Below are 23,102 nucleotides of genomic sequence, written 5' to 3'. Positions count from 1 at the left end.
AAATTCTTCCTTAATTCTACTCAAAGGGTTGATATATCTACCTACCCTAGTTACGTTCCCTAGTATGTTGCGACGACATGATCTCCACACATGTACTTGTTCTTGTTTTACTTATCACCCTTACCCCCATAAACCTTACATAGCCATCCCCCGCGCGAGGGCTAACAATGTTTCTTACTTAGTACAATGGCACTTAGGCAAGCGTCCTTTAAGATCTTTGTGAACCAACAACACCCATATGGGCTCCCGCCAAAAATAAACTGGAATTTGCACTAATCACGCGAGTAAAACTCCTGCCGCGTCCGCGCTAATGACAGGTCCTAGAGACAAGGGAACAGTTGCAGAGAACTAGACGTCTTAAAAACACTAACATAATAAAAAAAAATAGCTAAGAGAGAGAAGGCCCGGAACAAGAACCTATTAGAGCGAAGATGGGAAGAAATGTTGTTACCCCGATGATGCGCAGGAGCGAATGGGTGTGTTAACACCCCCGTATTAAATACTTAGCCTTTGCCTCCTTGCTTTACAAAATAGGGCACTGGACCTTGAAGAAATACAACAGTTGCTTCTTGTATTGGGTTCGAGTACAGAAAGTAGAAGCGCTCTTCTACTAGGGTAAGAGATCTGCGACGCATACCATGACTGCAGATCGCAGAGATAGTTGAGTCGTGGCGTACAACTGGACGTCCAAAGAGCAGGTACGAAAAGCTTATGTCGGGGGGGGGAGGGGTCCTAGACGTGCAAAATCGTGGACTGGGAGAGAAGTGGAGAAACTTTTTATCTTCTTAACGAACGATTGAACGGGTATATGAGAATCCCCATTATAACCTCTGGTTTGGCTTCTTCCTTCACACAATTGGATACTGGACCTCTACAATGGTTAAACTAACACTGCATGTGGTCGGGCTGCAAGGGCATTGTTTCGAAGGTTCTTTCTATGAGAGATTAAAAGACAATAGTGACGTGGACTGCGGGTCCATTGCTGGTATTAGCTATTTAAAAACAAGGAACAAGATGGTCAGGTAGTAGGATGGAGAGAAAGGGGGAATATGGGGTGTGACTGCCGAAAGTTGTAGGACTCGGTGATCATGGTCTCTTCCTTGGATCGAAAATCCCGAGAACTTTGAGTCCATGGTAGCAAGTTGGAGGGCGGGGAACTAGAATGCATAGACCTCAGAAGCCATGAAGCACCGTACGGGTGTCGAGTGCATGGAGTCAAATTGGGACTTAGAAGATCGAAAGCCGTGATAATGAGCATGATGAGCGAGATATGGTGATGAACTTGGGTAAACAGGGGAAGGGTGATCGTCAGGGAGAAAGTCAGACATTAGATAGAAACATAGATAAGACGACCTCTTGCTTCGCTTCTCGTCTTTCCACTCGCTCGTTGAACAGGGGCTCTTAAACGACAGCTCAATATTTCTGATGGGAAGTACTCTTTTGAATCTAAAATTTCAAAGAAGAAGTGGCACATGTTCCTTTTACCGAGCGAACTGAATAAAATAAGAAAGCGATAGGTTCTATGGAAACGAGTGAATTCAGGTGAGGAGAAAGAAGGATTACGATGTAGTAAAGGAAAAGGAGTTGGGATTGGAAAACATAAAAACTAAAACCGTCCTGCGTTGTGACTTTTGGTTTGAAATGTGAACAAGGGATGGCTGGTGATTGTGCTAAATTCGCAATTAGAGGGAAAGGCCGACAATTTCCGAGTTTGAGGAGTGGAGGGAAGAAGGCCTTTGGTAATAAGAAACGGGGATGATGATGATGATAGAAAGCAGCATAAGAGAGCCTTACCGAGCGTACTCCCAAGTGCTTGAGGGAGCACCAGATTGCGGCATGTAAAGACTCTAGCCTTCTGGAGTCTTCTGTTACGCTCGAGTGATAACTGTGGTGGTTTAATAGGTTAACTAGATTAGCCATGGTGGGATTCGACACCCGTAGAAGTTCAAAAACACACAACTTGCTTTACATGTTAGTATCGCGAAATCTGGCGCAAAAACCCCACAGTCGTTAGAAATAGTTCCTGGGTACTGCACGGCTTGTGTGAGGCAGATGAAGGATGGAGGAGCATGTGGAGTGGTGAAGGCGGTCAACAGTATGGCATGCTAGTATGTTAATTTCTAGCAACTAAAGATGTCTGAACTTATTTGTGAAAGAAAATTCCTACTACACTCTACATAGATAATCCATTCGTTTTCGGAAACTCAAGCCCATGATTTTAACATATTTCAGAAACAAATACTTTGAGTATTTTCAGCGATGAGCAGCTGGAATTAAGGAGAACATCAACAAGATAGAGCTCCTGCCTCAAATAGCCCCTACCGAGTTTCTCGTTATGTGTTAAGATGCTGTAAAAGATTAAGCTTTTTTGGAGTCATCGCACAAATGCGTGATCTCAATGTGATACGTGACATCCTACCCACCCTACGATTCTGATATTGACTGGAGCTATCGCCGGATATGCCGCATACCTTCTGTACAACAGCACCCACGCCCCTTCTCAACCGCCGCTCCATCGAAGCAATACCGTGCGAAGACCGGGCCCCCAGGTATATAAAACCTCCTCGGCTTATTGGGTCATTCCTTTCCTTACAGCAGGTCTCTACCTACCTTGAGCTCAAAGGTATGAAATCTTAGAGCAACGTCTGCATGGGTGTCTACTTGTCCAATAAAACCTGAATGACTGATGTGGAATGGTTTCCCGAGTGCGCTTGGTAAAGGAGTCATCAACCGAGTAGAGGGAGTTGTGTAGCGTCGAAGAAGACCAGAGCGGATTGGTATTATGGTAGAAAGTGGAATGCGCTTCTGGCGAGGAGTCACAATGATGGTGGTGGTGATAGCTGTCTTCTGCATCCATCAGTTAGGTTGAGGGTAAGCCCTTAACATTTTCTCATTGCAGGAAGACGAGAGACCCTTCGTACTGACTAGCACTGTCACCTCTATTGCTGCATACATAAACATTAAGGACATTTCTTCTTTCACACATGTGTTGGCTAGTTAGCTGGTTTTCTAACAAGATTTCTGTTCAGACACATGAATGCTTCTAAATAATGTTGCTGGCAGATCATGTGTTTTCCCCGAGGAAAATGCTTTCATGGCTGAGGGATGTGTGGGTCTAAGTTCTTCTCTAAGTGTACCTTTTTAATGAGAGTGAAGGGAAGTTGTTTCGGTTACTGGGGTGGCCATACAGGGAAGTGATGGTACGCCTTGGAAACCCGGTTAAGCTTCTGCATCATCCCCAACCCATACTGCTTCATATAGGCATCTTCTCGGCCACCAACATCAGATCCCCCGATTCCCGTCATAATTCATTTCTTTTTCTCGTTTTCCTACAGTAAACTCCCAGGGCCCCACAGATACGAGGTACTGTAGTCGCCCTTTTTGGAGGATGAACTCTTCGCTGAGGCCATGTCTTGGTTCCGTCTAGAGGTCATCCGGCCCTTGAATGGGCCTTTCTAGGAATCTGGAGAGCTGAATCTAACTTCTACTAAAAGATCTCTCTAGGTCTGAGCGAGAGTGGTGATGGTATCCACCAGCATGAACTTTAAAAAGTGAGGGGTAGGATTCGGTGACGGTTGATTTCTGTCTTGTGTCTTCCGTTGATTGGGCTTTGTGGAGAAAGAGAAAAAGATTGGTGGAAGGTCTGAAGGACGTACGACTTCGTAAGAAACATATCGCCTTTCAAAACGAATACAAAACCACACTGACTCACTTCCCGCGCTCCCTTTGTTCGCTGGCAGTTTTCTCATGGATAGGGTTGCTCTTCTAGGCCCGCCGTCTCGCTGCAGTCATTGTTCCGCAGCATCTCGCACAATCCTCCCCCCATCCATTACCCACACCCACTCTAACTCCATTCCGCAAGGCAACTCAGGAGGCAAACTCTCCATACCCATCAGCATGATCTCGTGATCCCCTCTCTCAGCCACCCTCACCTTGATCCTCCTCACACATCGTCTGTCCCAACTCATCTTAACGAAACTCCCTCGTGTCCCAAAGCAGCTTAGTTCGATATGCAACCTGACCTCCAAGCGATCCAGTCACGTGTCGTATCATCCCATCCCATCCTCACCATTCCCGAGCCGTCATCACAGTCCATCAAGTTTCAAAATGTTTGATCATCCGGGCAGTCTCACCTTCTTCCGCTGTTCCAGAACCCTCGGAACCTAGAATTAGTGCAATTTGTCTTACCACGTCGTCGGTTTGGCTCGATCGACAACAGGCCAAGGCGCTGTGGGGTGGGGTTCCATTGTGGGGTGCCGTACCGCGAGACACTGCCCGCACGCGCATCTTGTCAGGGACCAGGGGTTTTGGGCCAGCGAAGTGAGCCGGTGTCGGGAGAGGATATCTTCGACGCTTGGTGAGTGTCGTGGATGGATTTGGTTGTCGCATAGAGAGTGGAGATTGGCGAGGGTTGTCGTCCGGTGCCGACCAGTGTCGGAAAAGCCTCGCTTCGATATATGCTCAAACTGCACTTCTATCGCGAACAAAGTCAAACTTTCTGCGACGAGCCAGGCAGAAAGTGAAAAGCAACGACAACCTAGTAATCGATAGTCGATCTTGTGACGACGAGGAACCTGGCGGTGGTGTTTTGCAATGCAAAGGATGGGTGGCGGTGATCTACTCGCCGTCTTAGTCGGGCCGGGGAAGAGGGAAGCGTCGCCATGTTGCTGTGTTGTCAATCCGAAAAGCAAAGTCCTAGATCTTCGGCGAAAGACTAGGGCAGACATACGAAGGTAGACCAAGGAATTGTGGGGAGAACGACAAGGGCTGAGCAACGAAGAAGCAACTTTAAGAAAGGAACCGTAAGATTTTTCTCGTATAGCAGCATAACTATCGGTCCTATCTGTGCAATCTTCCTGCCGAATCTGCATGGCCTTTCGTCTCCCAACTCAGTGCGAAGCTTGCCGTATATGTATCCTGTAGGGGTACTCCTGTACGCTAGCCTCTCGCAAAGCCATGTACTGTCAGCCATTCCATGTCCCATCATGTTCGTCATGTCTTCGTAGCCCCGGCCGCCAACGTACTCGGCGCATCAAGCTCTCCAATCCCAAGAAATTTTCCAAACTAAAGTGGAATCAAAGCTCAAGTAAAGGGATATTAAATCCTCCAAATGAAATGCCTCCATGAGCAGGTATTTTGTCCATAGGAGAATAGGATATTGAGAAGGAAACAAGAGTTTCTGTTTAAGAAAGGTATTCGCTCGCTCAAAAGCAGGGAAAAGATAGAATAAAGGCCCAAGCCCAACATAGCCAACAAAACAAAATATGACACTCATATCATAGGCGATCGTACAGTCTCATTCCGTCGTGAACCGCGGGGCTCCAACGCATGCAAAAATGACTTTGGGTGCGTGAGCGTCCTCATCTAGCAAACAATACCATGTGACCTGCACTGATTTGCAAAACCGCAAAACAAGAACACAAGCAAACAAGGCAAAGCGAATAAAAAAGGTGCAGTAGCAGAAGGGGAATCCTGCGAACGCCCAGAAACGACCGATGCGCTAACATGCTTTTTCTTCCGGCGGAAAGGAGACGATGCCCAAAGGAGACTTTCTTGGATAAAAGCTTTTGGAGCCACTTTGGTCCACCCAGTGAAAGAAGCTGCAGAGCAAAGATAATATTGTAAATGAAGAAATTGGGTATGAGAATGCATCGAACACAGGGCAAATATGAGAATCCAATGTGACAGAAAGAGATCAATCAAGACAATGTAGTCCTTCCTTGCAGCTGAAGGGAGCTGTCTGAACACGCACACTTGAGGTTAATTTTCATACTCGATTTGCCGCGTACGTCGAAGGGGACGTCTCCCGTCCTCTCGTCGACCGTGACTGCTGCGTGTGCTCCGAGTAGACAGCTCTTCGGCTTCCCTTCTAGTCGAGTTCGCCCCCATTATAGCCTTCCTTCCGGAAATGCTGCCCATCTCGCTTCTGTAGGCATTTTCGCTGCCTCGCGGGCCACTGATGACAATATCAGCCATCCCATCCTCAGCAGGCTCGAATTGGATGGTGCGACCCTCATTGTCTCCATTGAGTTGAAGCCTGAGGCCCATAGAAGGATCAACGCGCAGGCGAACTTCGCCATTCCCACCGCTGCTGGTCATTGTAGTGCGATTGGATTGACTGATGCGGCTAGCCTTGTCGCTCCTGCTCCGAGAGGAACCGTTATCAGACGGGCCAGAAAGAATGCGTGAGTTGCGTTTCGCGGCTTTGTGAGCCTGCTCAGTGAGGGGAGCTTCACTGCCACGCATGCGTTGTTGGTAAGCTTCGGCAGCGCTCACGTTCTGTCTCTCCTTCGTCTCGGTAATGTGCTCTTCGCGTCGTCGAGGATCCAGGTCGGTTTTACGACGACGATGGCCTAGCGAAACAAGGACATCGTCGCGATCGCTCTGAAAGATCTTGGAATCCCGGTGCTTTGCTTTTAATTCAAGCTCCTTCTCAGGGCCCATGTAGGATTGGCGCCGCCGCGATCGAGCATCTTCGACGAAGACCTGAGTTTGAGGAGTCTCGTAGGACGATTGAGATTTCTGTTTAATAGATGGACGACGAGTAGTTGAAGTCGCCCGTGAGGGTGCTGCAGTTGCCACTAGCCGAGAAGCGTGAGAGTCCCGCTCTCGGGGACGCTCGGGCAATTGTTGAGACTGAGACATACGGTCCAAGTTGTTGTAGACCTGATTCGTGCTTGCGCGATGAACACTAGGCCGGCGAGCAGTGACGGGCTTGGCCTTTGGGGGAGGCATGAGCGCACGGCTATGCCTCCCACGGAAGTTCTCTTCTTCCGACAACTCCTCTTCGGAGCTCTCGGATTCAAAGGTCGACTGCGGAAATCGTTCGTACCTTGCGCTCTGAGGAGCTGTGGGATGGCGCGCAGACGGCATGTTTCCGCTCTGCTCGTATGTCACAAGCGGGGGCCCGTATTGAGAGACGGGTCTAGGGTTGTAGTTGGAAGGTGTGCGAGCCTGCATGGGCGGCCTCTGGCTGTCGTACGGGGGAGAAGTCTGAAGTGACATTGGTGGGAAGTAGTTTGGAGGGGTGGCACTCATCATGCCATATGGACCCATCTGCGGCGGTGGCATTTGCATGGTGAATGTGGCTGAGGCGGAAGGAGGAGGGCCACGCTCATGGGGTGGAGTTGGGTAAGGCATACCCGAAAATAAATAGCCTGAGGTAGAATCTCCCCCGTGAAAACTGACTGGGCGAGCGGGCCGAGACATCGACAAAGAGCGTCGCGGAGCGGTCTGAGCAGGTTGGACAACTGCAGAATCTTTGGGGTATAAAGGTAGCCGTCTGGTGGTGTAAGTGGGCGACTGCGGAGCGTAGGATGGTTCTGTTCGTTGAGAGCGCGGCTCCACGTAAGACAGGTCGAGGCCGGAGTCAAGGGGAGAAGGGGCGGGCCGGCGACCACGTGCGTTGGGACCGCATTTGGTGCAGTTGGGATCATTACATTCCTCGTTGGTTGCCTTGCGCGACCTCCCCGTCCTCGAGGACACAGAGCCGGTGCGCTGCAATGGCTTGCGAGGGCTGTTCTGGCTGCTGCTCTTTCGCTCCTCTCCCAGCGCGGGTCGTTTCTTAATGGTGGCGGGACTTGGAGGCGGAAGCGGAGCAGAGTTCAAGATGGCCACGGGCGGGCTTTGCGACTTTGCACTTGGGGCGGAATCAGCGCTGCTCATGGTCGCGGCGGTATGGCTGGAATACCCCGAGTCGCTCTGCATGTCAATGTTGACAACCTTCTCCACCGCGGCAGGTTGGTCGGTGCCCAGGTCGGACGGATGCGATCGTTTGGCAGTAACATTTGCTTGGTTGGTGGCGGGCGACCTGCGAAAGGACTCGACAATGTCGCTGTCGTCGGAATGGTAGTCCTCGCAGGTGGGATTGAGCGAGCGCGGGCCGGCCATGTCGTGCGGCGACACGATGGCCAGGCAGTGTTGAGCAGCGACGGGAGCTGAGGGATGCAGTGGTGGTGCTGATGGTGGTGCAGTGGTCAGCGGAGCCTGGCTGACAGACACTGACACTTTCAGATCGCCGGGGCAGCGTCCGGCCGTGGGCAGCACGGTCGAATATCGACAGCGGATAAAAAGGGCCTTCTCGGGGTGATCGAACGAAGACTCATGCGACGGTTAGAAATAGAGCATGCATTGAGCGCACCTAATAACAAGCGGTGGTCCTGGCGTTTGGGGGGGGGGGAGACAGGGCAGCTACGGGGCCATGGCGGATGCGGATGAGGGACGGAGGGAGAGAAAGGAAAGGAAGGATCCGTGGTAAGGTTAAGAGTCGTTCACAAGCACAGGTATGACGAGCAGGCAAGGCGGGCAGGTGCTGGGCTGGACTGGGCTGCTGTGACCGTCTTTTTTTCTTCGTAGTCCGAATGGCGGGGAATTTTTTCGAACGGGGGGTTGCATGAATTACTTAAATAACAGCGAACTTTACACACGTTGGGCTGCACACTCTCGCACCACCCGCACCCCCTCAGCCGTCGCAGCACACCTTTTTTCGCTGGGCCATTTCTTTGGCGCTCTGCTGCCGACTGTGATGGGCAGCAATGAGACGCCGAGGAGTCAGCGAGCATGTCTCGGGCCCGTGTTTCCACTGTTTCCGCTGTTTCCATTGCCTTCTGTATTTGCAAGCATCACCAGCACCAGCATCGCAGCATCGCAGCCCGTCACGGGTCCCTCACCTGCGTCTTTCTCCTCTCCTCTGCCAGCTGCCTGTCAGGCATCCGCCATTGGCGTGGCTCAGGATTCGAGCAGCGAGTGGGTGACGCAGCGTCGACACTGGCCCTTCATGTTGCGCGCTCCTCTCTCCTTCGACGCTGGCGTCGTCCTCTGCCTGCACGGCTCGCCCGCCTCAATCACCGCGTTGATTGCAGCGGCGTGCAGCCCTCCTTGTCCTCTGTTGAGCGGAAAGGCGGCTGCGGGCCAGCGTGTGGCTGACTACTTATTTTGCCCCATCGATTTCTCATATCCAGGTCTCCCCGTCGACGAGACTCAGGCAAACTCCAGAATTAATTACCGGCCAGGTTTCCAAACAGTGACTCGTATGCGGACGATGGGCCACATCCGAGAAGGGCGAGTGAGAAAAAGCAAAAAAAACCCTCTGTCCGATCATCCAGCAAATCATCACCCGTTGCCGGCACTTTGCGACAGACGCGTCGAGCATCCTTCGCACTGCTGCGCCTTGAGTCCATCACGGCTGTCCTCATCTGTCAATCACGGAAGCTCGTCTTCATGTGCGTAATAACCCGCCCACCTGCCCTACGCGAAGGGCCTCTGCAATTGGCCCTTGCCGGCTGTTTGCAGAGACGCGCATCACATCGCCCGCTATCGTTCTCGCTTGGCCAGCGTCTCAAGAGGAGGGCCGCTGGCCCACTTGGGTGGCCCTCGTCGTTCCCCGTGCTGGATGCATGTTGGTCAGAAGCTGCTTGCCGGATTTCTGGTCGAATCGAAGCACCTGAAACTCGAAGAAGTTGCCCTCTTCCGGGTCCGCCCGCACCTCCTTCATGTCCTCACTATGCCATTTCTGTGATCGAGATATCACTGCACCGCGATCTGCGCGATTCTCACCGCTTCTTACTTTCCTTCGTCTGGATGACCAATTAGGCTCACTGTCTCAGCTTGGGACCGCCCAGTTGCTTCCAACGGTAGCTATGCTCTCTTTGGCCTAGCTGCCGATCTCTAGCATCCTCCAGGTGGCACCTCTGCTGTATTTTTCAAGCCGAAGAATCGTATCATGACCCTCGGTATCAATCCTCCGGATTCAGCACGGTAAATGTTCCCAGTACCCTATTTCTTCCTAGTCCCATCTTTTGCTTTTGCTTTTCGACTCCCCCAGATTTCCTCTCGGGCGGGATACCAATAATGGACTGTCGAGTGCAGGCTTTGCAGACTTTTTTTTTATCTCGGTCCAGCCACGTCAGTTCCGCCTCAAAGCGTGTTCTCGCCTACCATGCAGGAACAACAAGGCCACTCCACATCTATTCATTGACCTTGCACGCCAGGAAAACTCTGTCTTTCGCCACTGGGAGAAGCTCAGATGGGCTTCACAGCATCTGACTGGCGCAACACCTGCTTAACGTATGCAAATCATTCTTCCAGAACATCGCAACGTACGGCACCAGCACACCCACAACTCCGACTTCAGTCCAACAATATATAGACACTTGTATCCTGTGAAACATTTCGCCCCATTTCCGATATTTCTTCCCCTATCCGAGCAGTGCAAAGGCTGCTGACTTAATGCAGCTTCCGGTGAACGATTTCAAAATACGGGCCTACGCTCTCAACAAAAGAAGGCTGAAGAGTCATGAAACGATCGACAGAAGCCTGATTGTGAGACTCGCGGAAAATTACGATCATGACAGTATCTCACCACTCGGAGCGTGACACTCACGATAAACGTTATCGTATTCCGTTAGGTCTGTCCGTGTTACACGTTTCTGCGAAACCCGCTCCCCGTTCTACTAATCTACTTTCCTGCACAAAATCCTGAATAAACTTCTAAATAGGAGCACAAAGTGCGACGAGCCATGTCTTGTAACATCCTATTCGGGCAACTGGCATTGGGTCATTTCCTGCGTCGTTCTACATGTTTTCCAATCCTTCAACTTCAGGTCGATCGGGTCATTGCACAAAGCTAAAATGGGGTGTGCTTTTATTCAATCCATATCACCTGATAAGGGTTTCTGCCCATCTTTCGCCTTGAATCCTCTGCCCTCTGCCTTTTTGTGTTATGACGTCGGGACTCTTTGTACGACCGTGGCTTCTATGTCTCACTCTATAACATGTCGATGAACTAGGGCACTCTCTTTTTGATCCTAAAGCTGAGGAACCGTACTACGCCAACATCTTCAGTCTCTCTCGCCCCAGTCTCGTACAACACCAACTACTACCGAGAACCAGGCTTTGAAGGGAAAAGTTGCACATGCTGAGTGCTAAGGGGGGTCGAAACACGGCAAACGCGGTGTCCTGCGTCGAATGTTGGACAACTGACTGTGGAATGAAAAGATGGTGACGACATTGGCCAATCCTTGCGCCCCTAGATTCTTCCCAGAACGGGATGAGGTGGCAGTTTGTCTTTCCATGGACATCTCGAAAGACTCTTCAGGCCATCTGAGGGTCGGCATGCAATGTCTAATTAGGTAAGTCTCGTTGCCCGCAGATGGTGGAACTGATGGCTTGACCAGATCTCGCCATGAGAGCGACTGCGATGTCGGCAATTCCTGTGCGACTTCAGCGCTGGCTTGCTTTCCTCCTGATTCCGGATTTTCCCATTGCGGATGCGAACAGCCGATTGATAAAGCCAATCCGAACCAGAAGCAGTGTGTCTTACAGGGCTCACCCCACTAACAACCCTCATCTATGATTACTAGCGGCTAACGACATAGTATATCGGCATTTGCAAGCTCCACTCGCTCTAGCTAGACCGGAGGACTGGGGAGTAGAGTCTGTGGAGTGTGAGTATAAACTATTCACAGAATTCACAGTTGACAGCCATTATTGAAGTCGTGAACGAAAGCATTTATCATCCATCCGGACAATATTAAGATTACTTAATCAGAACACCACGATCCAATGCGTACGTATGTCCTATGAGCAATTGAGCCCTTCTTCCAAAGCTCGCCGAGTGTTCTCAATTTTCTAGTAATGTCATTCCGATCGAGACAAGGCAGAAAGAGTATGAGAGCACATATCTATCCAGAGCATTTAACTCCTTCTGCAAGCAAAGTAACGGCCCCATCACACCTCCTTATTTCCCAAACTCGACGAGATGATTTACGTCCTCTCATTGAACTCACTCACTCCTAAGCAATCTCATCAGTATTCCTAGATCTAGACTTTCCTCTTTCAACCAACTCCGCATATACGACCTGCCACTCTCGCAAAGCCTCTTTCTCCAAACAAAATCTAAAACAATGCCTCATTCCAACCTTCCCATCCGTTCCCGTAATATTCTCGTCACAAAATCCCAGTATTCAATACCTTTCTCCACATCTTCCAACTTTTCCATTTCCCCGTCTTCCACTCTAATGAGTCACTGATCAAAAAGCCCTTTCGCAGCCCGAAAACCATTGGGTGCTAGCGTACCCAAAGTGTAGATCATAAGCGCTGCCCTACGTCCCCACAATTTTCCGCGCCATTTCTTTGTATGCGGCCCAACCGGCTATTCTAAGAGCACGAGCGGAGCCTCAACACAGCGCCAATGTGATTTTAGCGTCACATGGATCACACATCACATACAACAAAGCAAGCAACTCGTGGGCGTCTCTAGTTTCGAAGTTCCCGAGACAAAGATTCAGCTTCTCGAAGCTTCGTTTGCATTCCAGCCGCGGCCGGGAAAGCCCGCTGCTAGAGAAATATCTCGATGAGAGATTCAGAAAGAAGCAATGCTATATCACGCCAGCGTAGGTTGAGGTACGGAATTTCTTCCGCGTCTATGTCTCTAGCTACAAAACAGGGGGTATGGATTTCGTGCACCGAAGTGTCGGGTTGCATTCACATGGGCTCTCTTGGCATTTTCTTGGAGGTGTCCGACTTCCCGCTACTGTTTGACATATGTGTTCAAAATTATTGGAAGTGAGAGTGTGCGATGGCAGGTTCTGCTATTGGCTTTAGCATGTGCAAGTGCGTAGAATTTCCGACGCACACCCACATCCATACACACCTAAAACTGCAACCTTCCTCTGTGGTCAACCTACTTCGATTCACAATTCTTCCCAGTACTCATTAGTGCCTTTCAAAAAAAATAATTTTAATTTTCTCTCTTGCCTTGGTTCTTCAAACCCTACCCAATATATGGATGATCCCGTCCGCCGTGCCCCTCCATCATCACAATATGCATTCTCAACGTGCATTCTCCAGCGATGCATGCACACCCAGCACAAGTACAGTAGCCTCGTTTCACATTCTACTGCTGCAGCGCAGGCGGACATATCCACCTTCACCGGTCCCTCTTTGCACACAAAGATCCAGATCTAAATGAATCTTACTTAGGTAGTCCTTGTACGCGGGTCATCGGAACGGTAGTTAACGAATGCATACATGTTAACGATGCTTGCATGCATGCAGGGAAATACTAAATCGAGGGGGCTAGGCTGACCGAAGCTATCTCAGGGTCAGTGTGTGATTTAACCTCTCGGAAGGTCTGCAAGGATCAAGAGGTTTTTCTACACAGGCAGGTGTGGAAGGAAATGCATATATCTCTATAGGCATTGCACGTTACCCGCTCATCGGAGTTGTGGATGTGTGTGCGAGACTGTCGACGTTCAATTCGTTGAAGAATCAATAAAGTGTGTTAATTGAATTGGTATAATAGCATGCTAAGGAACTCATTGTACTTGTACGTGAAGTCCGTCCCAACACCTAGACGCTCTCACATCTACACCCACACAAGCAATCACCAATGCATCGGACCCTTTGTTTCTTCGACTCTTGATATTTATAATCTAGCCAGATCGATCGCATACCACGATCGTCCTAGGTATTCCCGCACATGCACCCCGCCCGTTAGTCTCAGGATCATTTCCAAGCTTCCCACACCGCCTTCCGACATCCGACATGTTTCCTCCCTATCATACCACTCAGCCAGCACCGCATCTTCGCAAAGCGAAAATGAATCGAGGTCTTAGATCTATTACTCCCTAACGCCTGATATTTCCTTTTGAAGTGGTGGTGTGACGAAGTAGGCTGATTAGGAATCATGTCAAGCCAAGAAAGAGGGTTCGGGAACCGAACTTGAGTTTTGTGATCGAGATCGAGATCGAAAATGCAAATGTAAAGCAATCTCACATCCTGTAGCAAGAGATTTAGCAGTATACCATTAAAGGCGAGAAACCAATATAGTGGGGTTGGAATGGGAGGGACTGAGAAATGGGAGTGAGCGTACCTCTCAACGGGACTCAATCCCAGTAACCTCATACCATTGTTCAACACCTGCCTCGCCGCAGTATACAGCGCCAACCTATAATCCCAATTAGCTAAACAAATTCTCTCCCCGTCTCCCCATCTACCTATTCACATACCTGGCGAGCATGCTATCCCTCTCACTGCCCACCACCTGCAAATGATCATAACTGCTACTCAATGCATGCGCCATCTTGAACAAATACGTCAACACGGTGGTCGGCTCCTGCGTCTTAATTGTATTGAGAAACACATCTGGCCATAACGCTAACTGCCTGACGAGGTCTACCGCATGCTGTTCTGTGAGGATGGAGATGTCGATGGTGGAGAGGTCCGAAGGGAGGTCCGAGACCACGGCTGAGGCTTTGCGGTTGATGGAACAGAGACGTGCGTGTGCATACTGGAGGTAGGGGCCTGTGTCGCCTTCAAAGGACGTCATCCGGTCCATGTCGAAGGTGTAGTTATTTATCCTGTGAAGAGGGTCAACATTCACCCATCCATCATCATACGGGTCATAGGAGGATTGTGGGAGCGGAAGGAGTGGACATACCTCTTGCCCTTCATATCCTGTACCATGACGGCAGAGATCCCCAAAGTATCCGCTGTCTTGTCAGGATCATCCACCTGCTTATACTTGTCCTCATTACCCCTCATTACCTCATGCATCTTCTCTCCCACGTCCCTCAGAATATCATCCAAGAATTTCGCGGTGCCTTTCCTGGTACTCATTCCGAGCACCATACCGAAGTTGATATGATGGCATTTCTCCGCAACATCCTTACGGCCCATGGCCTCCATGATCTTGAACAGTTGCGCGAGATGCAGATCTTGTTGCGAGGCGACGACGTAAATCATCTTGTCGAAGTGGTACTTCTCCATACGCTCGAAGGCGGCGCCGATGTCTCGAGTGAGATATAACGAAGTCCCGTCTTTCTTCTTCACAAGCGCTTTCCCAAGTTTCTTTGAGTATTTCGTCAGATCGACAATAATTGCACCTTCAGAGTCTTCTGAAACCTTCTTCTCCGCCATGATGTTCGCCGCACTCTCCATGCTCTCGTCCTTGACCTGCGATTCTCCTGAGTAATCGTCGTAACGAATATTCAGTCGAGCGTATGTTTTCTTGTATTTCTCGATTGATAGATCCCTGAAGCGTTTCCAGATACCCAACGCAACCTCCTCTCCATCAACCATTCGCTTGAAGTATTTCCTCGCCTGCTCATCCACGCCCTCATCCTGTATCTTCTTAACCTCCGCTTCCAGCGCACTTGTGTCCTCGCCCTTCTCAGTTAGCTTAGTAATCTCCTCTTTCTTTGCCTTCACTGCATCTCCCTCATCCGCCGAAATCTTGCTGATCTTGACGTAAACATCATACAAGTGTCCAATCGGATTCTTCACCAACTCTTCCTCGGAGCCAAATTTATCAAACCCCACCGCCAACACTCCATATTGCTTCCCCCAATCGCCGAGATAATTCATCCTCGTGACATCCCACCCCGCACCCTCGTACAAATTCGCCAGGAAACCGCCAATGATAGTCGATCGCAAGTGGCCTGCATGGAACGGCTTCGCGATATTCGGCGAGCTAAACTCGACGATTATCTTCTTGCGGCCCGCAGAAGGATTATCTGCATCGCGAAGCCCAAGATTTGGATTGAAGCCGAAGACAGACCCAGACTTGAGGATCATAGGAATGACGATGGAGGTTAGTGGGCCGGGTTTGAAAAAGAAGCTCACCCAGGTGCCGTTGACGACCGGAGGCTGCACGAGGGGAGATTCGGGGAACTGCAGGCCTCACATTAGCATCCCTAACTCTGCCTCTCTCTAAACACCATTTTTGGATCTCAGGTCATTGGGCAGGTGCGATGAGATTTCAGAGACAAAGGGGAGATACCTTCTCAGCAAGCTCCTCCGCAAATGCCTTCATATCCCTCCCCTTCTGCCTCAACGCCGGTACCGCAAGCTGCAAATCGCCATTCTCGGGTTTCGCGGTCCAAGCCAGCACAGGGTATATAATTTTCGCGTCCACGCCACTACTCTTCGCCAACAGTTCTGTGATATGGGACCTGTATATATCGAACGGGTTCAGTGCGGGGTACGTGTTTGGTTCGTGGGGCACCGTATCCAGCCCGATAGCTTTCAACGCCGTGGATAATTCGTTCATTGTGAGGGTCAAAGGAGGGCGCTTTGACGTGTCTGCGTTGGCGAACGGTTTGGAGGTTCGGAAATCGATCTCTGTGTAGGAGCGGGTGGACGTGGGAGGGGAGGGGTACTGGTATTTGAAGGGGAGATGGGGCACAGCGGGATGAGTCAAAATGGGAAGATGAGTCGCCAGCGGCCTCGGGGAACAGGGTTTGAAGGAATTGAAGAAGCGATGCAGAGGTTGTTGGAGGAGAGCACGCTGCATGCAGTGTGCAATTGAGTTATCTGCCCACGCTGGTCTGGATTCACGTGTTGTTTGAAGCGGTTCGTTGTAAACCTCGAAAATTTTGGAGGGGCAGATTCACAGGCGAGGTTGGAATGCCAAGACTTTATCTCCTTCAACCACCACCATCCCTGTGATTGCCAAGAACACCTTTGATCAGTTATAAGTAGGTTATATTGAGAGGGGAAGCTGGCATCCTGTTTTCCAACTCCTCCTTTTCAGCCGATTCCTTCGAGGATCAGACCATCCGTCTTGAGTAGTCTGTGACAGCCACCAGGTCGCACAGAACGCCAGTCAGCTTCCTTCAGCGGAACCAGTGCACAGAGCTGATGTCGCCAAAGGTCTGCCAGATGTACAATTGCCAAAAGATGAGCGAAGTTGTTTACCTGTGAAGCAGTTAATGCAGGGAAAGCCTGTGTTCGTCTGGCACAAATTGAAAAATGAACCAGCCAAGCAGTCAGCAGCCCCCAAGCTCGGAAACCCACTCTTACGAGAACAAACCATGTCGCAGCTTCCAGTTAAGTGTGTCATCATATAGAAAACTATTGGACGCCCAACCTGCTCAGCCGCACCTGCTTATCCAAGGAAAAATTATATATAAGCCCAATGCCAGCTCCGGGGTATCGGCACCAATGTGTGCTCCAAAAATATACGAAGAATATGAAGGTGTCGTCATAACAACAACACTCGCTGTAACACATGCCATTACTCGTTACACATCCATCCATCATACATCGAGTTGGGATCGTTTTCTATCCCATATCAACTCACTCAAGATCGCCAATGAAGCCGAGCTGGTCTCTCTGGTCATCACATATCCGTGCGTATTCCATGAACAGCCTCATCACGTAGATCAGCATGTCTTCTCGTCTTAGCACTTTCTCCGCCCAGTCCTTGCCGGCTGTGGCAATCTTGTTAGCAGCGGCGTCGTGTGCACCCTCCATCACCACTCCTCCACCGTCCGTCTTGAAGTCGACGCCAGTTCCAATGAAATAGTCCAGAATGCCGTATATGTCAACAAAAGAGTTATCCATGGGAACGAAGTGGACCCACGGCACGAGCCGCGAGTCGTGCCATTCGGAATAGATGGTCGCCTTGATCGGGAGAGAGGTGGACTTGAGGAATCCCCGATAGCGACCACTGAAACTATTCCCATCAAGATCTGGTAGGAACTTGTAAGCGTACTGCTTCGCCATTGGCATCCCAGACTTGACTCGAAAATAATGATCTGTATACGGACAGCGGGGGCTGCCTGAGGCCGGAAAGCAGATAAGATTCACCATCCCAACATCCGTGATCTGACTGAGCCAGGTACCTAAGTCCATGTACTGTGTTGCGGTTAGGTGATATGTCTTATACGACTGGAGGATGAAGTTGGGTCCCTGGCCGGCACCATCGACATTCTTCTCAGCCAATTGAACGGCTGTTCCGTTTACCATGGAGACGAAGCGATGACGCTGGAACCGCGTCCAGTTTTCAGCTTTGTTGCGGCCCCCAGTTCCTCCTCCTCTCCACATCACCTTTGTTGTCTTCTTTTCCCACTCACTTCCATGCATCTCGCCACCGGAATAGAAGGCATCTTTGGTCCAGTACATTGCTGGCGGGATCAGAATGTCATTGTTAACTGGTAACTTGGAACCGCCAAACATGGGAAATAGTGACCGGGTCGTCCGCTGAGAGATGGGCTCAACGAAGGTGCCATGCGACCCTCTAAGATCTGGTTGGAGGCATGGATCTTTGGCCGCAGTCCAGTTTCGTACATAGCCCTGATACGAGTTGTCAGGGTAACCAGGTGGTACAGGAGGAGGACCTGAAAAGTCTCTAGTTGCAGGAACACGCCGCGAGGGCGAACTTGGAGAACATCCGACACGAGCAGTATCCCAGTACCATCCGCTTGTAATCCATTCCGGAGCAGATGGCTCACCAGGATCCTTGTCCAATTCCTCCAAGCCCGAGAGCTGGGTCACGACTTCCAGTTTTGGCATGAACTTCCTCGAGTCACCCTCCGCCTTAACATACTCGTTGATGTCCTCCCATGGCACAATCACCCTGCTCTCATCCATGACATTGATTGGAATGTCGACATCGGGAAGATACTCCTGTATTGTGGCAGTGAGATTGTGCCACAGCGTCATCCATATCCTGTCATGGTCTGTCTTGTACGTTGCGGTGCCGTTCCTGACACTGATGACGTGGGTAAAGTGCTTCGCCTGCCGCCGTATCTTCTTCGCTTCGACGCCCCAAAAAGGAGTAAGATCGTGATATATCTGGTCAAAGAAGTCTTCCACCATGACGACATCGTGGTCCTTCGCGAACTTGTACCACTGGCCAAACCCCGGAGGAGGGTGGCGTCCTCTCCTCGCGCGGTATGCCTTTGCCGTCGATGACAAGTCATGGGTCTCCCTCGCCATCAGCTTGAACCACTCGGTACCCGCCTCCTCGATGAGATGATCTATCGGGTGCTCCTGGGGTGGAGAGGGCTTGTAGTCGTGGGGCATAGTGATGGAGGCCACGCTACGAGGGGCGCGGTGCCAGAGCCATGCGGTACCGACGAGGATAACCGAGAGGGCGAAGAAGAGCAGGACTCGAAAGGCGACAAGCTTAGAGAAGCGGCGGGGCAGACATGTCATCTTGAGAGCTTTGACAGGTGGAGGAGCGGCGGCTGTGCGGACGATTGGCGGGTGAAGCAACCGTGGGCCAGGCGTGGTACCTGTGCCGCAGTGACGAAGGCGCAAGGGGCGGTCGCTAGGGTTTTTGCATGGTGGTGGCTGTCTCGCTGGCGTGAGGAGGCGACAGTGACAGCGTGAGGAGGGCAGGAAGAGGAGAATGAGTGCTTCTTCACCGCACGCTGGAGGCGGGTGGGCCAAGCGCACGGCAAGAGCCCGAGACTGATTGTCACGGCGCGATTTCCTCAACGGTAGCCCGTGCGCTAGCTACTCTTCCGCGCGGTCGAGTAGTGGGCGGGGTGATGTTCCTAGCGCGGCATCTGTGAAGGAAAAATCGAGCCGTCGAGGCGCTACTAAGACATGCAGAACTGGATTGCCATCTTGGTCGACATGCCACATGCAAATGCCCAGCTGCTGAGGTCGACATATTCTCTCGTGAGTCTTCAGTTGAGCGTTCTCGTTGCGAGACGTCTCTGCAAGGGCTAGCGAGCGACTGCACAGTCCACCCTGTCCCTGAGAAGGCTCTGGTGCCCTTCCCCAGCCTATGTAAATGCTTAGAATGCCGCTGCAATGGATATACATACCAGTCAGTGCTGCAGGACCGCCGCGGTTCCATTTGGCAGACTGTCTTCGGAGCTGGACTTATATTGCCGTATTCGGGTAGGGCTCATAATCTCATGGATTGGGACGACTATCAACGTGACAAAAGCCCTCCTTCCGTGCGAGGACTGTAAAGGCAAGATACATTGGGAGGCTGTGTGGTCGAACCTGGACTATGCGCAGCTGGAGTCGTTATATGCAGGAAAACCAGGATGAGTAACATCCCTCCAGGAAATATTACGTCATTGTGCACACCTCCACGGCTTTGCGGCTCAAGAGACTCCATAAACAGAGTGAGGCGTCTGCATCGAGAGAGCTGATCATGAGTCAGTCATTAAATCCTCGCCAAGTTATGTACCTCGAGCCCAGTTCCGCTGCTGCACGGTGCCTGTTGTGTTGAACCAAGTCGTGCTACGGATCCTTCTGGACGCCTCGATGGCGAGTTCCACGCTTAAGATTTGCTCACGAGAAGAGATTTGAAGCCGGTTCAATATATCGTACATATAGCCGCGGGCTCGTTGTAAAACTAGAGATCCAACTCACCCAATCACTGAGCAGTACTTGCTCAGCGACTTTGGTCACGAACAGCTGTTCGCTGAACGTTGCGCAGAACACAAGTTTCTTTCGAGGCTCTGAGACAATGTCGCCGGGTTCAAAATATCATGGGGCCGTCACACACGCCCTAGGCACGCGGAAATTCACGGCACTCTGGATCGAGGGTGTTGAAAGTGTCCAAAAGCGAGTGTTGCCTAGGATTTCGAGAGACTTGCTCTGGACTCGAAGTCTGAAACCTTCCATCCTGGATAGTGTGACCCGTGCAAGTGTCGCACTGGAAAATTGTACAGCGCAAAGAGAGTTTACCAAGAGTAGAGCGGCCCTGCCAGTTCTGAACTGGTATTTTCGGTGAGCCCGATGTCAACGTGAGAGGTAGGAAATTGTAGTTTTGCTGGACCTGCATTATAGAACACGTGGTCGTGGAGGTCTCGCGTTTAGCTTCCTGGACCCTTACTAAGCAATCATCTATGTCTCCCCAATGCTGGTTGAAAATACTTCTGCCCATCTGCAGGAAGGCTGCACCATTCTCACCGCTCAGGATTCTGTCCTTCACCACATTCGGGAACTGGGGGATCTGGGAGCTGAGAGGATTCTAACTAAAACTATAGCCTTGATTGGAAGGTTGCAAGAATCGAGAGCTGCGAGAATGCGTAACAACAACATATACGGTCTGCATGCACTCACAAATGAAGGAATAGAACTGGCAGAGATAGGCAGACGCAGGCAAATGCAGGCAGAAGGGCATGCAGCTCATTCTCAAATGATGATGTGCGGTGAAGGGAGAAGAAAAGGAATATCATAGACCCAGGCCCCTGGAGACTGATGACTTAGTCCCAGGAACTTGGTAACCGGCTCTGTACTCCGCTTCCGCAAAAGCATGGTTTATCTGTGTGTTAACGCCGAGATTAGAGGCGTCAATAGGAGATCTATATCATACTTCAAATTGGTTGGATGGTGGTAAATCTGGGGCAGGGACAACAAGGTTGTGCCAACTTCAGATCCATGTGCAGTGAACACACGTCAGATCTTTCAAGTAGAAATCCGCCCACCTAACGCCTCTTCGCGGGATCAGGCACTTCGGGCTTACTCTATCCGAGTAGGTGCATGAATACTTGGAAACCTACAATTGGCCGGACAAGTCTTCTCTTCACCAAGAAATGGCTGGCTCAAGGAAACAATGTTTTAATAGTAAGGTTGTACAGGTCAGGCTTTCTAATTTGCCTCATGTCACCCACGCCTACATAGGGCGAGAATGGTGTTAGAAGGGAAGTGAAGCTTTCTTGATGAGCCAAAGAAAAGGAAAGGAACGGACCCATTCTGCGGTGACGTCTTCAGAAATTGGTGCATCCAGCCACGAACTAGCAAGCGTAACAACGCTCGGAAATTGAGCCGGATCCAGGCACCGAGCATCGTTCGGAGCGCTGCTAGATCGCCAATATCGTCTGGAATGGGAACTTTGGGGGGCAAAAACGCTGTGATGTCCTACTTGGACTCTACTTAGAGAATGGCTTCAGTTTCCACAATGCAAGTAGCCGTCTGTCACGGTTTGGGCCGGACTGCCGGACTGCCGTCATGTTGGATTTGGGGTTTCAACAGGGACACCCACTGCGGAGAAGTTCGGGAAACGGGGAGCTCTTGACGTCAACGAGTAAGGAGAGGGGAAGTAAGCATGGGCGGGTAAATTCGAGGACGGGTGACCGCCACAAGGCGTGAGAGAAAAGTTGTCTTTTCTTCTAGATGGTGCGGCTGCGTTGCTTTTTGAGACCAATAACACGGAGTTCCATCGAGAGGTTCACCTGTAGTACGAGCATGGTCCTTGGAAGCACAAACCCCGGCCATCGGTATTGGTGGCGAGCCCACTGAGCATGCAGGCGCTGACGAGCTTCCATCATAATAGGTGAACAACCGCCGGTAATGCTATCCAGAAAGATGCATCTGTGATCAGATCTGCAATCGTGCAGCCGCTAAGGGCCGGAGATCTGACGCTCCCTCGAGGAAATGGAAACGCCTTAAACGCCATCCAGAATGAGGCTGGTTCCACCTCAGGGCCAACCCCCCAGCTTGCTAACACGGGGACAAGGGGAAGGGGCGGACGGCTCGCGTCTGATTCACCATGGCGGCCAGAAGTGAGAAAACATCCCGGGCTTCCGTCAGAAAGAGGATGAACGGTAGAGACCAATAGCGGAGAGCGGGACGCCTTCAAATTGAGCTGCAACCCCCACCAGGACAGGCAAGAGGCAGATGAAGCTGCAACGTAGGAGGAAGTGTATAAATGGGCGGAGGGCCATCTCCACGAAGGACATTCGAACCCGCCATCATAGAACCGCCGCCCCAGGTCCAAAAGCATCAGCCCTGAAGTCCTTCGACGAGTAAGATACCACTCCGTCCTGCTGCTCTTGAACCATCCAAAGAGCTCCGAATTGTGGTGGCCTGTCCAAGTAAGGTTCGTCGGAAGAGCTCGGTCCCCTTCAATGACATGTCGTGCCCGATGTCCTGGGGCTTCATGCTGCGGCTGCGGCTGCGGGCGGGACTAGCCTGGAGGTTGATGGGAAAAGCATAGCTAATATACCAATGGAACTGTAGGACCTCCGCACACACCGGCGCCTCTTAGACCTCCGAACGAGCCGCACTGCCGGTACTTATCGTTCCCGGTGACGAGGATCAAGCGGTGGTCGCTTCAACGCTTGCACCCATCTCCAATCGAATCGCCCCTTCGAGCTCCGTTGACAGCTCCGACGACCACTCAGTCGGACCCGCGAGAGACCCCAGCTTCGATTATTTCACAACTTTCCCAAAAGCAAGTGCGGGAGGTGTGACGAGCGACGAAGGTGAGCGGCTCAATTTCGCTTCGCAGCACGATCCAAATCCTGCCTTTCCTTCAAATCCCCGTCGCCCACATGGCAGGCCACGGTGAGGCATTCGCCCGCAGGGGACTCATCAATGCCTGACTGCAACACCACATGCACCAC

At 51.1% G+C, this 23,102-nt stretch overlaps 5 protein-coding genes across 5 annotated transcripts; all 5 read right to left on the bottom strand.

Annotated features, from left to right (window-relative positions):
• Positions 1-208: 208 nt before the first annotated feature.
• BDR25DRAFT_356669 (uncharacterized protein) lies at positions 209-4,072 on the bottom strand (the record flags this gene model as incomplete). Its single annotated transcript, XM_033695686.1, has 26 exons — positions 209-307; positions 540-679; positions 739-753; positions 795-885; positions 955-982; positions 1,012-1,157; positions 1,197-1,281; positions 1,354-1,446; positions 1,486-1,520; positions 1,564-1,734; positions 1,795-1,873; positions 1,936-2,105; positions 2,173-2,241; positions 2,285-2,329; positions 2,384-2,394; positions 2,429-2,448; positions 2,489-2,568; positions 2,611-2,847; positions 2,906-2,972; positions 3,032-3,098; positions 3,175-3,227; positions 3,334-3,455; positions 3,534-3,782; positions 3,813-3,902; positions 3,933-3,978; positions 4,023-4,072. 26 exons carry the CDS (start codon positions 4,070-4,072, stop codon positions 209-211), a joined length of 2,358 nt encoding a protein of 785 aa, XP_033546282.1.
• On the bottom strand, positions 3,967-5,117 carry BDR25DRAFT_49544 (uncharacterized protein). Its single transcript, XM_033698657.1, has one exon. It carries the CDS (start codon positions 4,869-4,871, stop codon positions 4,185-4,187), a length of 687 nt encoding a protein of 228 aa, XP_033546281.1. The 5' UTR covers positions 4,872-5,117; the 3' UTR covers positions 3,967-4,184.
• Positions 5,118-5,517: 400 nt separating this feature from the next.
• BDR25DRAFT_49536 (uncharacterized protein) lies at positions 5,518-8,015 on the bottom strand. The gene has a single exon (XM_033698656.1). The coding sequence runs from the start codon at positions 7,888-7,890 to the stop codon at positions 5,761-5,763; it is 2,130 nt and encodes a 709-aa protein (XP_033546280.1). The 5' UTR covers positions 7,891-8,015; the 3' UTR covers positions 5,518-5,760.
• Positions 8,016-13,772: 5,757 nt separating this feature from the next.
• On the bottom strand, positions 13,773-16,051 carry BDR25DRAFT_315424 (arginyl-tRNA synthetase; the record flags this gene model as incomplete). Its single annotated transcript, XM_033691525.1, has 5 exons — positions 13,773-13,779; positions 13,874-13,948; positions 14,010-14,360; positions 14,441-15,672; positions 15,782-16,051. The coding sequence occupies 5 exons, from the start codon at positions 16,049-16,051 to the stop codon at positions 13,773-13,775; spliced, it is 1,935 nt and encodes a 644-aa protein (XP_033546279.1).
• Positions 16,052-17,079: 1,028 nt separating this feature from the next.
• Positions 17,080-18,810, bottom strand: BDR25DRAFT_229475 (uncharacterized protein; the record flags this gene model as incomplete). Its single annotated transcript, XM_033685311.1, has 1 exon — positions 17,080-18,810. The coding sequence occupies one exon, from the start codon at positions 18,808-18,810 to the stop codon at positions 17,080-17,082; it is 1,731 nt and encodes a 576-aa protein (XP_033546278.1).
• Between the last annotated feature and the right edge of the window lie 4,292 nt (positions 18,811-23,102).

The sequence above is a fragment of the Lindgomyces ingoldianus genome (assembly GCF_010093535.1).
Source record: "Lindgomyces ingoldianus strain ATCC 200398 unplaced genomic scaffold BDR25scaffold_21, whole genome shotgun sequence".
NCBI classification, from domain to species: Eukaryota; Fungi; Ascomycota; class Dothideomycetes; order Pleosporales; family Lindgomycetaceae; genus Lindgomyces; species Lindgomyces ingoldianus.
Note: the sequence above shows the minus strand (reverse complement) of the source record. Positions and strands in the feature narration are given on the sequence as shown.